Genomic DNA, 15464 nt, shown 5'->3' on the forward strand with positions numbered 1-15464 from the left:
CCCCAATAGTGCACGTCTTTGGGCTGTGAGGGAAACCGAAGCACCTGGAGGAAACCCACACCAACACGGGGAGAACATGCAAACTCCACACACAAATGCCAACTGACCGGTCGGGACTTGAACCAGAGACCTTCTTGCTATGAAGCGACAGTGCTATCCACAGAGAGACTAGCGAAACTTAATTTTACTCTAATTAATAAGATAAAAACATATTACAGACATGAGTATATTACACATCTGAATTATAATATTTATTGGTGTTGATTACAGTGGATAATTCACAGAATTGTCCAACATTAAACATGCCAAAGCAAACATGTAGAAAATGACAATGGTGATCATTCAAACTGGAACCATGGTTAAAACCTAGTTTTTACATAGTTCACTATTTATTGGGCATACAGACGTATAGTTATAAACTTTTAACACAGCAGCAAACAACACAGATATACTGTACGTCTCAGGACAGACACCATTGCAGCATTCAGGACTGATAATGTACACACAGAAGAGAACACTACATTTTCAGAGAATCTTTTTGACTCTCATTTCTGTAGTTGCGCAGAAAACAAGTATTTCGACTGTGCATTTTAGATTTTGGCAGTCAGTGTTACCGTAAGAAATGCGTTTATCTTCTGTGATTAAGAAACATTCAGGTTTGAAATGACAAAAACTTAAGAAATCACTCATTTGGACCATGACTGCAGTGGCACGCTGCACTGAAGACCCCAAATCCAACAATGTGCATAAAAAAAATCCAAAATTGCATCCAAAGAAACCTTCCCTGTTTCTTTAAGATTAAAAGAGATGAATTTATGATCTATGGAAGCTTAGTTTTCTGACAAAAGTGATTTCATAAAAGTACTTTTTATCTGACAATTATCTGCCTTTTTTTTACAATTTGAGATTGTATGTCACTATTCAAATGTAAACTCGCATCTGAGCGATTACCCCTCCAGAAAAAAAAGATTGTGAGAATTCTAATAACGCTTTTGGCAAGCAATAATACAAATAATCAGGGCTTGACATTAACACCCTCCAACCCGCCAAATACAAATAGATTTCAGCTGTGGCGGGTTAGATAGCCGCTCCCACTAGCCACTTTGGCTGGTTGGAAATCATTTTAAAATTGTAGTTTTCTCAAAAGCAGGGTTTGAAAATAAATATGGCCCAGTATTTGTGCAAATGTGATCTTAGAACCAAGCAGCAGCATGACTAATTATGACTTTTTAATTCTCACAATTTAGATTTTCTTCTCAGCACTGCTCATTTACATCCGTCAGACAAAAGGTCAGAACTGTGAGATCGGTCACATTTTTTAATTGTTGTTCTGCTCTATTCTGAAAATAAGCTTACGCAATTATCAGCTTTTCCAAAAGCTGTTTTTAGTATACTTTAAGGGATATTTCACAGAAGTATGTGTCAAGTGTCATCATTTACTCCTCCTTTACTTGTTCCAAACCAGTTTGGGTGTCTTTCTTCTGTCGAACACAAAAGAAGTTATTTTGAAAAATGTTGAAAACCGGTAACCATTGACTTTCATAGTATTTGTTTTTTCTACTATGAAAGTCAATAGTTGTTCATTTGTAACATATTTCTGATTATGTTATGTGTTCAAAATATATTCTGAAAAGACAAAAAGGTTTGGAAGCACTTGCGGGTGAGTAGATAGTGACTAAAATAATATTTGCAAGATAGAAAATCCGAATGACGATTGACAGAAAAAAAAAGTTTCTTTGTCGAGCATAAACAAGTGTAATTGCGACTTTTTATTCTCACAATTGAGATTTTCTTCTCAGGACTGCTCATTTACATCGGAACAGTAAAAAGGTCAGAATTGCGAGATCGATCACATTTTCTATTGTTATTCTGCTTTATCCTGAAAATGAACTTCCGCAATTATCAGCATTTCCAAAAGCTGTTTTTGGAATACTTTAGGCGATAGTTCACACAAAAAAAACTGACATTTCTGTCATCATTTACTCCTTCTTTACTTGTTCCAAACCAGTTTGGGTGTCTTTCTTCTGTCAAACACAAAAGAAGCTATTTTGAAAAATGTTGAATCCCGGAAACCATTGACTTTCATATGATTTGTTTTTTCTACTATCAAAGTCAATAGTTGATCATTTGTAACATATTTCTGAATATGCGTTCAAAATATATTCTGAAAAGACATAAAGGTTCGGAAGCATTTGAGAGTGAGTAAATAGTGACTTAAATAATATCCGCAAGTGCTCATTTAGGTCTCACAGTCAGAATTGTGAGATATTGTTATTTTGCTTTATGCTGAAAATGAACTTCCGCAATTATCAGCATTTCCAAAAGCTGTTTTTGGAACACACTAAATGCTTTAAGCTAAAGTTCACACAAAAAAACAGAAATTTCTGTCATCATTTACTCCTCCTTTAGCTTGGGTGTCTTTTTTTGTCAAACTCAAAAGAAGCTATTTTGAAAAATGTTAAAAACCGGTAACCATTGACTTAGAAATAGTATTTGTTTTCCCTACTATGAAAGTCAATAGTTTATATATTCGTTTAAAAAGACAAAGGTTTGGTGGTGGATGAGGAGATTCCCCCCATGTGTAAAGCGCTTTGAGTGCCCAGAAAAGCGCTATATAAATTTAAGGAATTATTATTATTATTATTATTTGGTAGCACTTGAGGGTGAGTAAATAGTGACTTAATTTTTAATCTGCAGTGAAAAAAACACAAAAGGGATTATTATGCTAATGTTCATGTGTGTGATTAGCTGTGCAAATCTTTAGAACCTATTCAGTGCTAAGTTACATTACATCATAGTGCCCTACTGCCTGATAACCATCAACACTTTGTGGTAGAACTCTACATCCAAAAGTGCATTTATATTTATGCCTAAACATTAGGCCAGTATCTATTATTTTTAATAGTACTACATGAGCCCGGGAGGTAAAGTAATCCGATATAAAGCTCATTGATATGTTTCAGCCTTTCCAGTTCCAGGGAATACACAGATCCCCGTCCTGCATGACTGAATAGAAATGCGACACACACAGATGAAGACCTTGCATTTGAGGAGATCGTTCCTCCATCAGACGCCGGCAGCAGGGGATCATCTGATTGCTGGACACGCTGGGCTCTTTAGACAGGCTGCGCAGACACAAATCCTCCAGACAGCTGGAAATGATGTCTTCTTCCTCCGCCTCCAACCTGTAGAAACAATGCTTTGTGGTTTAATAGAAGCAGACTTTAAAGAGCTGCTATATAAAACATCTTAAGGAGTAATCTTGTCGTTGCAAAGCTACAAACATTTTTTTTTTATAATGCAAAGCCATTTAAGTTCAACCACTGAAAGTCTATTAGCCCCCAAAAACGATGCAAAATTGAATAAACCATTTGAATTTGAGGCTTCTGGTGAAATACGATCAAGATGAAACCAATGAGGTACATACTTTCCTAGTGGGATTACAACCAAGAACATTATCACCTTATTTTTAAGTTTATGAAGATTGTATAGCCGTTGGTTCACACCGAAAGTGGTGAGAGCATCAAAATAGTCGGAAGTCATTCATTTTCAATGAGAGCTGGCGGCGATAAGCGGCAAGGAGCAGTGCGGCGCGTCTCCGCTGGTGTGGGCGTCGAGGAGAGTTGAAATCAAGTCAACTTTATGGTAATGAGCTATGACGCGGTTAGGCGGCATGCAATCAGAATGAAGAAGTCCAACGCTTGAAAGGAGTTCAGAGAACTCAGACCTATGAACTTTGCGTTCGCCGGATTTTTAATTATTTACGATGTTTTCTTACAGGAACATACATTAAATAAGTTACTAGCGAGTTACTGATGTGCATTAATGTTATATATATATATATATATATATATATATATATATATATATATATATATATATATATATATATATATATATATATATATATATATATATATATATATTTAATTATCTTTAAAAAAGCGGGAATCTCATGCAACAGTGCAAAACAGTAATGCTGCTTCAAGATATTTCAGACATTGGATAATTAAATAGAGCAAAGCCACACCACATGCAACGTGATCTTCCATTGTTGAGTGAACTTGATAAGAAGTGCGCAGCATTTTAACGCTAGAAAGCATGTTTTATGCAGGAATGTAACTGATATGCTGCATCGGCCCCTTTAAGTACGAGGTCAATGTAACGAATTTTGACGCTCTCGCCGCCGGAGCTGAAGGCAGACAGCGTTGTCGCCAGGGCTGCCAGAGTGACCTAATAATGCGCATTCACACGTTTGTGACTTAAGGAGACGTGGCTTTGAAGGGCAGGGAAGGGTCGTTAAATTTCTAAGCTATTATGCTAATGCTAGCATTCTGGCAGATCACCTACTGCACCTTTAAGGCAGCGTACAGAAAATAAACATAACACCAGCAAAGAAACAAGACACAGATGAACATAAATACCCCTATTGCCGACTATTGTTTGGGAAGTGTTTTTGCAGAGCAACAACAAACAGCACGCAGAAAAATAAATGCACAGCACCTTGCAAGGTATGCACCGTGGATCAAAGCGATCACTCGATGCAGAAGTATAAACCAGGCTTGAGCATCAAGCCCTGACATGAGCTGCTGAATCATCAGAGCTGAGAGCTTATTAATATTCACGACCCTTCCAAATATGGTCAAAGCGATCCATACAACAGGGTTTAAAATGGACCTTTAAAACCAATTTTGGAGAATCCTTGCACTTAACTAAGCCACATACCTTTTATGTAGTAATCAGAAAACAATTTAACATACTGCATCAATAAAACAAACAAATATTATAGAAACAAATGATGGAGAACTGAAAGATGAATCATGCGCAGGGTAATTGATTAGTTTTAGTGATGAGCGGTCAAACACTGACTTGTCTTTGCTCAGCATGCGTCTGCGGGCCTCGTGAGCCTGACTCTGGAGGAAGTTCTGCAGCTGGAGGGTGTCACACATGGTGGGGATGATGAAGTGGCCCATCTCATGCAGGCAGGGGGTGGAGCGGTCACTATGGTAACAGAATAGAATAGGGGAAAAAACAACAATGATTGACGGGACATTAAGCAGCACAAAGACTTCTCGGAGAACAGTGAGGAGACGCATCAGTCAGAAATACAACAGAGCCACAGGAATAACATCTTACCATTCATCCGCAATCTGTTCAGTATGATCTCTGCTGATGCGCATTACTGATACTATTCTGACTTGTAGGATTTCAAGCTACAGCGGTCAAGTTGTCATGAATGTAACTCTTCGGATTACTTTTAGAGCCTGGTCACATCAATAATGAAACCTATGACAAGTGCATATTTTATTGACATATCATTATATATACACTTGAAGTCAGAATTATTAGTCTCACTGTGTATTTTATTTTACAATTTCTGTTTCACAGAAAGATCCTTTCAACACATTTCTAAGCAATAGTTTTAATAATTAATTTCTGGGGGGGGGGGTTCGCCTACACAGTAGGTTCGCCTCACAGCAAGAAGGTCGCTGGTTCGAGCCTCAGCTGGCATTTCTGTGTGGAGTTTGCATGTTCTCCCTGTTCATGTAGGTTTCCTCTGGGTGCTCTGGTTTTCCCCACAAGCCCAAAGACATGTGGTACAGGAGAATTGGGTATGGTAAAATTGACCGTAGTGTATGAGTATGTGTGTAAAGGAGTGTGTGTGGATGTTTCCCAGTGATGGGTTGCGGCTGGAAGGGCATCTGCTTCGTAAAACATATGTTAGATAAGTTGGAGGTTAATTCCGCTGTGGCTGCCTCAGATTAATAAAGGGACTATGCCGAAAAGAAAATGAATGAATTTCTAGAGGTGTAATGAATCATGGTTAATTCGTGATTTATACCGATCACAACGCGCAGATCAGAACACGTGCCTTATGGATTAATAATTTTTTTCTTTACTAAATTTGTATGAGAGATAAAATATAATGACGAAATAAGTTGTGGTGTGTTATTCAGGATGTGGTGGGTTTCTTAGGTTATTAAAGGTGTTTTCTGTCACTGCTTGTTTAGCCTGTATTAATGTATTTAGTATAAGCTGCAGGATTAGTCTTTAAAAGATCGGGATCTCAACACCCACGCAACATAAATTATAAATTATGGTGATTTGCATATGTTTACTAATCCTTCGAATCGCTGCAGTCAAATCTGTGTTTAAAAAACGCAAAGATCAAGAAAGAGATTCAATCTTTAGTTTACAAACAGTCAAATAACACAGAAGTACTGGCATAACAGTTTATAGTTTAGATAAAACCACAGATGTCCTTATCAGCAACAGTAGTAGTAACTTACTTCCACTGTATCTGCTCAGCTAAGGGAACAGAACCAACCCCATGATGTCAGACACAGCGATATTCCAAGATGGTAGTGCCCTAGGTCTAAATGCTATAGTAAAACATGTTGTTTTCTTCTAAATTATTACATTAATTGAGTTTGTTACATAGAGTTGAAGTCAGAATTATTAGCCTCTTTGAATTATTCACCCCTCTGTTTAACTTTTTCAATGATGACAGTAAATAATATTTGACTAGATATTTTTCAAGACACTTCTATACAGCTTAAAGTGACATTTAAAGGCCTAACTAGGTTAATTAGGTTAACCAGGCAGATTAGAGTAATTAGGCAAGGTATTGTATAATGATGGTTTGCTCTGTAGACAATCGGAAAAAAAAATAGCTTAAAGGAGCTAATAATTTTGTCTCTAAAATGGTTTTTAAAAAAAACTTAAGACTGGTTTTATTCTAGCCGACATAAAAAAATAAGACTTTTTCAAGAAGACAAAATATTATCAGGCATACAGTGAAAATTTCCTTGCTCTGTTAAATGTCATTTGGGAAATATAAAAAAAATGTTAAAAATTCAAAAGGGGGCTAATAATTCAACTGTTGGTATATGTTTGCATAAAAGTGGAAATCAATTTACAAAATAATGTAAACTTGACTAAGTGCTTCCTTTCCCCTTGAAAGGGCACCTATTTTTACTCCTTTTTCAAGATTTAAGAGAAGTCTTTTTTGTTTCAGCTTAAAAAAAAAACTCTCCCCGCCCACCGTTCTGATGTGCCTGTCAGAGTGTGCCTCAATCTCCACCTCGGCTGCATCAGATAAACAGCACAGTGACAGACGGTGAAGGAAGCAGAACTCATGTAACGTTTCTGAGAAATACTACATTAAGAACTTTACCAATGCTTATTTTATGTATTGGTTAAGCTTAATCCAAGCCTTTCTGCAACGATGATTCACACACAATGTCATCACAAAGTTCACACACACACACACACAGCACACGCGTTTAACTTTGCACTGTTTTTCCCAAGCAAATGTGACAGGATACACATTATAATTCACTGCTGTGTGGATATCCGTTATGTTAATGTACAAAATAAACCTGATTTAACGTCCACAAACCAGTATTGAAGCATCTTCTTTTATAATTGGTCTGACATGCGGCTGTGGTGATAAAGACGGTAAAATCGCTGTAATTCATTACAAACATGCACTGTTTTAAAAGGTTTTAAAATTGTAAAACTCATTCTTGATCACACATGATGATCACAGCTGATCACAGACAGCTGAAAAGATCTTTTAATCCCAGTTGCATTGCGCACATCCCGTCTTACTGATATGATTATATGCGTTACTACGAAGACAAGTTAAAATGCAGCTGCCAATCTATTGGTGGCTGGGGAAACCACACTTCTATGTCACTTTGTGGTGGGGATCTTAATATGGGAGGGATTTGGATACTATTTTAATGTCATGTAATATATATAAAAAAAGAGAGAAATGTTGTGTTTCTATCACTTCAATATGACTGTGGACATACTATATTTACACACAGTTCTGTCCAAACAGCTTACAAAAGATGATTTTTATCATAGGAATCTTCTCGTTCATTTCATCTTGTGCAATTAGGAGCACCCTGCCTTAAAATATTTAAAAGCTGTAAACAAAGTCCCTCAAACAAAAGGCTGGAATGGAAGTATACAAGTATTTACTTTTCCAAGGTCATCAAGAGGCCCTGCAGGCTGCGGGGGTGCAGGGAGAGACGCTGAGGTGAGACTCTTCTGAGAAAGCTGCTGAGGGTGTTATAGTGTTCCTCCAGAGTCAGACCTGGACCCAACCGCTCCATGTGGACTACATGAATCCCTCCCAACAGGTGACTGATGCGCTCCTTCAGTGCGGCCGACTGCTCAAACAGGCTTCTGTAGCTTGGTAGTCTTTCAAAGAGCTGAAATGGACACAAAGAAATGCATTATAGTCAGCGTACATGTTAGTAATAAGGAGTGAGGGTTACCGCTTTCAACTGAAACCTTTGCTAAAACCCGCCCTCCTTAGTTACTGTTGCTAAGCCTGTCAAGCTTTAGTGCCTGACACGTCTATTAGTCAAGTCAAGTCAAGTCAACTTTATTGTCAATCAAACCATGCAACAGTACATTACACAGCAGACTGAAATTGCGTTTCTCCCATACTCCAATGTGCAATTTAAAAACAAAAATATGACACACACTAGACATAAACTAAACATTTAACTAATATAGTACAAGATAAATTAAATAATAGACACTAATAAACTGTGAACAGCTACCATATATCCTATTGTTCCAGAATATGACCAAGTTGAGGTATTTATTGTAGTGCAATTAGGTGCAGTATGGCAAAAGTGCAAAGTGCAAAGTAGCAGCTTAGAGGTAAGTGAATTTTGTAAACATGTTACACGTGCAAGGAATATTAACATAAAAACATTGAGTTTGCTTTTCTCACAGTTCCACAGATTTTTGTGTGTGTGGGCTGTGGATTGTGATTTTATAATCCAGTTTTCATGGGTGAGTTGAGCAGTCTAATAGCTTGAGGAAAAAAGCTATTAATGAGTCTATTAATAGCTAAAAAGCTATTAATGAGTCTATTACAATATGTATGCGCCAGTGTCAGACATTCCCAGGGATATAATTAGACATTTTTGGCAAACAGGTGAGATATCAGATAAAGCCAGACAAAAAAAGGACTGCAGTATGCATCACAGGGGTATATTCAACACATAAAACGTAACAGATAACAAAATAATTGAATAAAAATTGAAGCTAGAGCCTAGGCACCTCATACGCTGACCATTCAACAGCTTAGTTCATGCACAGCAGGATAGGTGAAATTTAAAAATAATCTAATAATAACAAATTAAACCATGATTTCTCTTTTTTTAACTTTTCTTTTAGCCAAAAAGCCTGATAGACTAATTGTTGTGTAATGCAATATAGCATTAGTAACCAGCAAGGAAACATGCATGACCAGTCCTTTTACACAATTCATTCATAGAAAGAGAAGTCAGAAAGTGGAAATTGGTGGATTTGTGCCAAATATAAGAATCACTGACTCATAACAATGTACAGTACCTATAACTGTCAGTATGTTTGTGTGCTCTTTATACAGTTTTGATTTTAGTTTGCAGCTAAGTGGAAGAAATAAATAAATTAAAATGCAAGTCAAAGTATAAATAGCAGAAGTGAACAAATAAATTTTCCCTCCCAGCAAATATTAATCCGACACTAAATATAAAAGCTGACACTAACCCGCTATACTGTCAAAATGGCCACCATGGTCACCACCCATCTTAAAAAGCTTCCCCGCTCACATATACTAATGTGCCACAAACAGGACATTAATATCACCAACCATTCCCATTTTATTAAGGTGTATCCATATAAATGGCCCACCCTGTAGATGTTGGACTGAAGCAGCTGATATTCATTTACACTGATGAATTGCAGAGGGTTGCTGAAAAACTGCTGAGAGATTTCAGCTGCTGTCTGGGCCTTCACTGCCTTTTTACACCTCTCTTTCTTCATGTGTTCAATACTTTTCCCTGTGTAATTTCATTTTACTACACATTTCATTACACAGATTTGTTTTCTTTGCATACAGTATATGGATTTATTTGTTTGTTTGTATTTGTTTGTTTTTCCCCAGTTTCTACTTAACGGAGAGAAGATTTTTTAACACATTTCTAAACATAATTGTTTTAATAACTCATCTCTAATAACTGATTTATTTTATCTTTGTCATGATGACAGTAAATAATTATTGACTACATAATTTTTAAGACACTTCTATACAGCTTAAAGTTACATTTAAACGCTTAACTAGGTTAATTAGGTTAACTAGGCAGGTTTGGGTAATTAGGCAAGTTATTGTATAACGAAGTTTTGTTCTGTTGACTACCTGAAAACAAATAGCTTTAAGGGGCTAATAATTTTGTCCCTTAAATGGCTTTTATAAAATTGAAAACTGCTTTTATTCTAGCCAAAATAAAGTAAATAAGAATTTCTCTCTCTCTCTCTCTCTATATACACACACACTCACTCACACACACACACACACACACACACACACACACACACACACACACACACACACACACACAAACACACACACACACACACACACACACACACAGCTTAATTATCTTTTAATTAAGAAAAAAACACATTTCTATTTTCTAATGATATTTCACTTACAAACTAAACATTAGAATGAGGTTTCATATGTGTGCTGTACCTTTGTCCATTGATGGTGGACATCTGTTGTTCCCAACATCACATGCCCAGAGGCATTCATCCCTGATTGGTCAGTAAAAATGATTATGTGCCCTAAGTTTTATAAAAAGAGAGAAAACGGAGTCAATATTTGTACACATGGAACATTTGGGCCCATCTAATCCCATCTCATGAATGGTATTTTCATGGCTACCTCTCAGGTTGAGCAGAGCCTCGGGGCTTTGTGTGGAGAGGCGACTCAGACTCTGCAGCTGACTGCATTTGTGTGCAACTCCCCATTTGCGCTGCCATCTACAGGACAGAAAACCACATGATACTGGCAACAGGATGTGAGAACAAGATACTGTGTCCAGCAGGTCTACAGCTTTTAGTATTACATATACTGGCATAAAAATAACTATAAGGTTGGTGTTTTTTTAAATGTTAAGCTCATGCAGACAGCACTTGACCAAAATATATTGGGAAAATATTGCAAAAATGGCTGGTAACACTTTACAATAAGGTTCCATTAGTTAATGTATTTACTAATATAAGTACTTTTATTATTACAGTATTTATTCATCTTTATTAACATTAGTTAATTGTTAGTTAAATGGTGCTTAATCTAATGTTAACAAGCATGCATTTGGATTTTAATAAGGCATTAGTAAATGTTGATTAGGGTTGCAAGATATTGGGAAAAAACATGTATTGCAATATTTATATTTTCTGTGATTTATATTGTGATTTTTTATTTTAAACATTAATTTTAGATTGATTGGGATGATTTTGTGAGGGAGTGCATAAAATATATATAATAAACAAACTACAAGCAGAGATAAATAAAGCAGAGCAAATATACAAATGAAGGAGTCTAACAGTAAACAGGTACAGAAATAAAATAATCAAATGTACAATAAAGCTGTAGATTCTTCACTGTGTACACAATTATATATGATTAATCTTTGTTAAAGCTACAAACATAATAATTCCGTATGCCCAAATGCTTTAAATTTGCTTAAAACGTTTACACATGCCTAGGGCCAGACAGAATCTGCGGGCAGTTTTTGCTATTTCTGCAGAGAATTTTGTTAAAGATCGGCGAATTTATGCGAAATGATTTTGGGAGAATCATAACTAAAAACTTAATATTTGACATAAAAATAATACCTTTTAAACTTTTATTGAATGTTTACAATGGAAATCCAATTAGATCCACTTTATTTCAAAGCAAGTCTCTCATATAAAGGGCCCTATCATAAACCCGGCGCAGTGTGGCGCAGTGTAGCGCAAGGCGCAGCGCAATACTCTTTTGCTACTTTTAGCTCGGCGCAAGGGTCATTTTGAGGCATTGCGCCACGCTGTTTAAATAGCAAATGCATTTGCACTCAAATGTGCGCCCATATGCGTTCTGGTCTAAAAAAGCAGCCGTGTTTTGGCACGTTGCTATTTTGAGAAACTGTAAATAGTCTGATCTTTAGACCACAACAAAGTCGGTCTATTGTCTGGCGCAAAGTGCACCTGGCTTACACACTATAAACAAGATTCAGAGCAATACACAAATATCTTTACATATGAAAAATATATAATATCTTAAGGATATATATATATATATATATATATATATATATATATATATATATATATATATATATATATATATATATATATACATATACATATATATATATATATATATAAAATAAGGATATATATAGGATATAAATATAAATGATTAAAATATTACAAAACATATTAATTTCTAGCCTACATGAATTTAAAAAACACTGCCTTACTTTCTTCATCTCGGGAGGCTTTTCCAGTTCATTCAAATTGCTTTTGTATAATTTTATTATTATTAGCAGTATTGTTTATTATATCCATATTTATATTTGTTTTATTAAAAACAAGCTTATTTGTTCACCTGTCAGGTTTTAGACCATGTGGGGCATAGCAGGTGTATTTGGAAATAACTCAGTATTTTGACCACACTTTGTTATTATTGTTCATTTATTCGTTTGCTAGAAATTAGAACTGAATTTAGAAATAGTTTTGAAACAAATCTTTGCGCTTAACAAACGAAATTAATTATTTATAGGCTAATTGATGTCTGTGCAAAGGTTTCCCTATCCACGAGAGCAAAAGCGAAAGTGAACTTACTTTACGTCAAAATGCCCTTATGGCGCGACGCAGCTGGCTCTTAAAGGGAATGGGAGATGAGGCTCTAATTGGTTTATTCTCAAAACACACCTATAACTCACTAAGAAAATAAACTCAACCCTTTTAGACCATGCGCCACAGCGCAAAGCAGATTTTCCCATCCTTATATTAGCAAAAATGCGTTCTGACACGCCCTGAAAGCGTTTGCGCCCTGTGTTTTGCGCTCTGTGCATGGACAGTCAAAATACAGCCCAATATCTCTACTAATAGACAGAAAATATGACTTCACAAAATGTTTTGTAAACTGATGATATCAATATTTTCATATTGGTCAATATTATTACTGAAATTAATTTAAAAACTGAATAAATATACACACATTCACACAAGTAAATAAACAGAATCAATAATGGGCTAAAAATCTGCGGGATTCCGCTCGGTCAGATTCTTTGTGGGCCTACACATGCCTTAAAAACACACGCAACTTTCACTCGATTTTGGTTAAACTGAAATGACTCCAAAATTCTCATGTGTTCTGAAATGTTGTACCTGTTCAACTATAATCTTGACTCCTTCAATGTGGCTTTTGCATATTTACACATTCAATATCGATGCTGAAACGATACATTGTGCAGCCCTAATGTTGATGCATGATTAATAAATACTACACATGTATTTTTTATTGTTATATTAATGTTCATGAAAACATTAACGAACATTAACTAATCAAACAATATTTTAAAGTGCGACCGATAATTCTGTGGTGGCAAAACTCCAGTATATAGTGTCATGTGAAACATAAATTCTGATACACAAAATTTGTGCTTAGTCAACGGTTTTTTAAATGGTTAATGTTGAATATTTCTATTAAAACTACAATACACTATTTTTCAGAATTCTTCAATGAATAGACAGTTAAAAACATATATAATAATGTAAGGTAACACTTAAGGAGGCATTAATTAATGTATTTACTACCCTAAACAAACATTGTAAAGTTTATTTATAACAGTACTATAGTATTTATTCATCTTTGTTAACATTAGTTAATGATAATAAAGTCCATTCTTAGTTCATGCTAACTCACAGTGGATTAACTAATGTTAACAAGCATGAACTTGGATTTTAACAAGGCATTAGTAAATGTTAAACGATGATTAATAAATGCTGTACAAGTATTGTTCATTATTAAAACATGTTAGTAAATACATGAACTAACATTAACTAATGAACCTTATTGCAAAATGTGGCAGTGAATAATAATAATATGCAATATTTTAAATGGTTTTAAGTCATTTGAGACCAGTTTTGCTCAATTCAAGCATTAGTTTATTTTAAAAATGTAATATACAAACATAATTATAATAGCATATTTTGATCAATAAATATACACTTTTAGTGCGCACTTCTGCAGTGAAGAATATGGGCAATATGTACTGTATATTCAGATTTTCATTGTTTAACGCTGCATTGTCTGGTTGACTTAAAAAAAAAAAATCCATAATAAATTTGTGCTTAATCTTCTCTATGATAAATTTACATTATTTATAATAAACATTCTCTATTATACATTTACATTATATACATTTTATCTTCATTAAAATAATTACTACAATTAAATTTTACTACATTTTACTTAAATTTTAGATTAAGCGATTATAATTTTAAATAAATTCCACATCAGACAAAATATATGAAAGTTGAATGATGAACAAATATATACCCTTTTCAAGACATGTTTTAACATGGATAAAGCAGTACCACAGAGTTCATTGTAAACTGAAGAATTAGCCTTAGTATAATGCATTGAGTATCCACAATGTCACACCACCCTATATTAGCATACGAATAAATTCTGGATTGAATGAGAAGTATTTTACAGAATGTAAGAGTTCATACCTTATATTTAATAAACCGAGTTTCTGAATCAGCTCTCTTTTTAGTCTTTTCAGCTCTTCACGATGTGGAAGACTGGCATTCTGTTTCTTTGTGGCTTCTGGCTCATTTTTTCTCAGCCATAAACTGAAAATAAAGACAAACAAATAAAAAATAATGTACAATATTGTTTTAAGTGTGTATATATATATATATATATATATATATATATATATATATATATATATATATATATATATATATATAAATACAGTTGAAGTCAGAATTATTAGCCCCACACCCAGCATCCCCCCCCCTCTCTTTATTATTATTATTATTTTTATTTTCCCAAAAATTTTTAACAGAGCAAGGAAATTTTCAGTAAGTCTGATAATATTTTTTCTTCTGGAGAAAGTCTTTTTTTTTTATTTCGACTAGAACAAAAGCAGGTTTTTTAATTTTTAAAACCTTTTTAAGGTCAAAATTATTAGCCCCTTATTTTTTCTCGATAATCTACAGAACATACCATCGATATACGATAACTTTCCCAATTACCCTAACCTGATTAGTTTACCTAATTAACCTAGTTAAGCCTTTGAATGTCACTTTAAGCTGTATAGAAGTGTCTTGAAAAATATCCAGTAAAATATTCTGTACTGTCATCATGACAAAGATAAAATAAATCAGTTATTAGAAATGAGTTATTAAAACTATTATGTTTAGAAATGTGTTGAAAAAATCTTTAATTATCTAGTTCTTTAAGTAAAAAAAACAAAAACAATTTTATTTAACGGTCCAAACTGAGCATAAATAAGCTGCTGACATGGTGCCAACAGATCTACATTTCAGCTCGGCAACCTTAAAGTGAATGGCAAGCATTGCCACTGATGCCCTGTGTGATTTGG

General features: G+C 34.8%; 1 protein-coding gene across 2 annotated transcripts in view; it reads right to left on the reverse strand.

The window, feature by feature from the left end:
- Window positions 1–225: 225 nt before the first annotated feature.
- The window catches only part of tcaim (T cell activation inhibitor, mitochondrial), a 74748-nt gene continuing 59509 nt past the window's right edge, over window positions 226–15464 (reverse strand). For both annotated transcript variants that reach the window (XM_682578.8, XM_073925821.1), the window contains exons 8-13: window positions 14584–14706; window positions 10739–10836; window positions 10547–10638; window positions 7993–8225; window positions 4870–5001; window positions 226–3185 (exon numbers count right to left, since the gene is read on the reverse strand). In XM_682578.8, coding sequence (XP_687670.2) covers window positions 2960–3185; window positions 4870–5001; window positions 7993–8225; window positions 10547–10638; window positions 10739–10836; window positions 14584–14706 — 904 coding nt within the window. In that variant the 3' untranslated portion in view covers window positions 226–2959. The remainder of the gene's footprint in view (window positions 3186–4869; window positions 5002–7992; window positions 8226–10546; window positions 10639–10738; window positions 10837–14583; window positions 14707–15464) is intronic.

The sequence above is a fragment of the Danio rerio genome, chromosome 16 (genome assembly GCF_049306965.1).
Source record: "Danio rerio strain Tuebingen ecotype United States chromosome 16, GRCz12tu, whole genome shotgun sequence".
Lineage (NCBI taxonomy): Eukaryota > Metazoa > Chordata > Actinopteri > Cypriniformes > Danionidae > Danio > Danio rerio.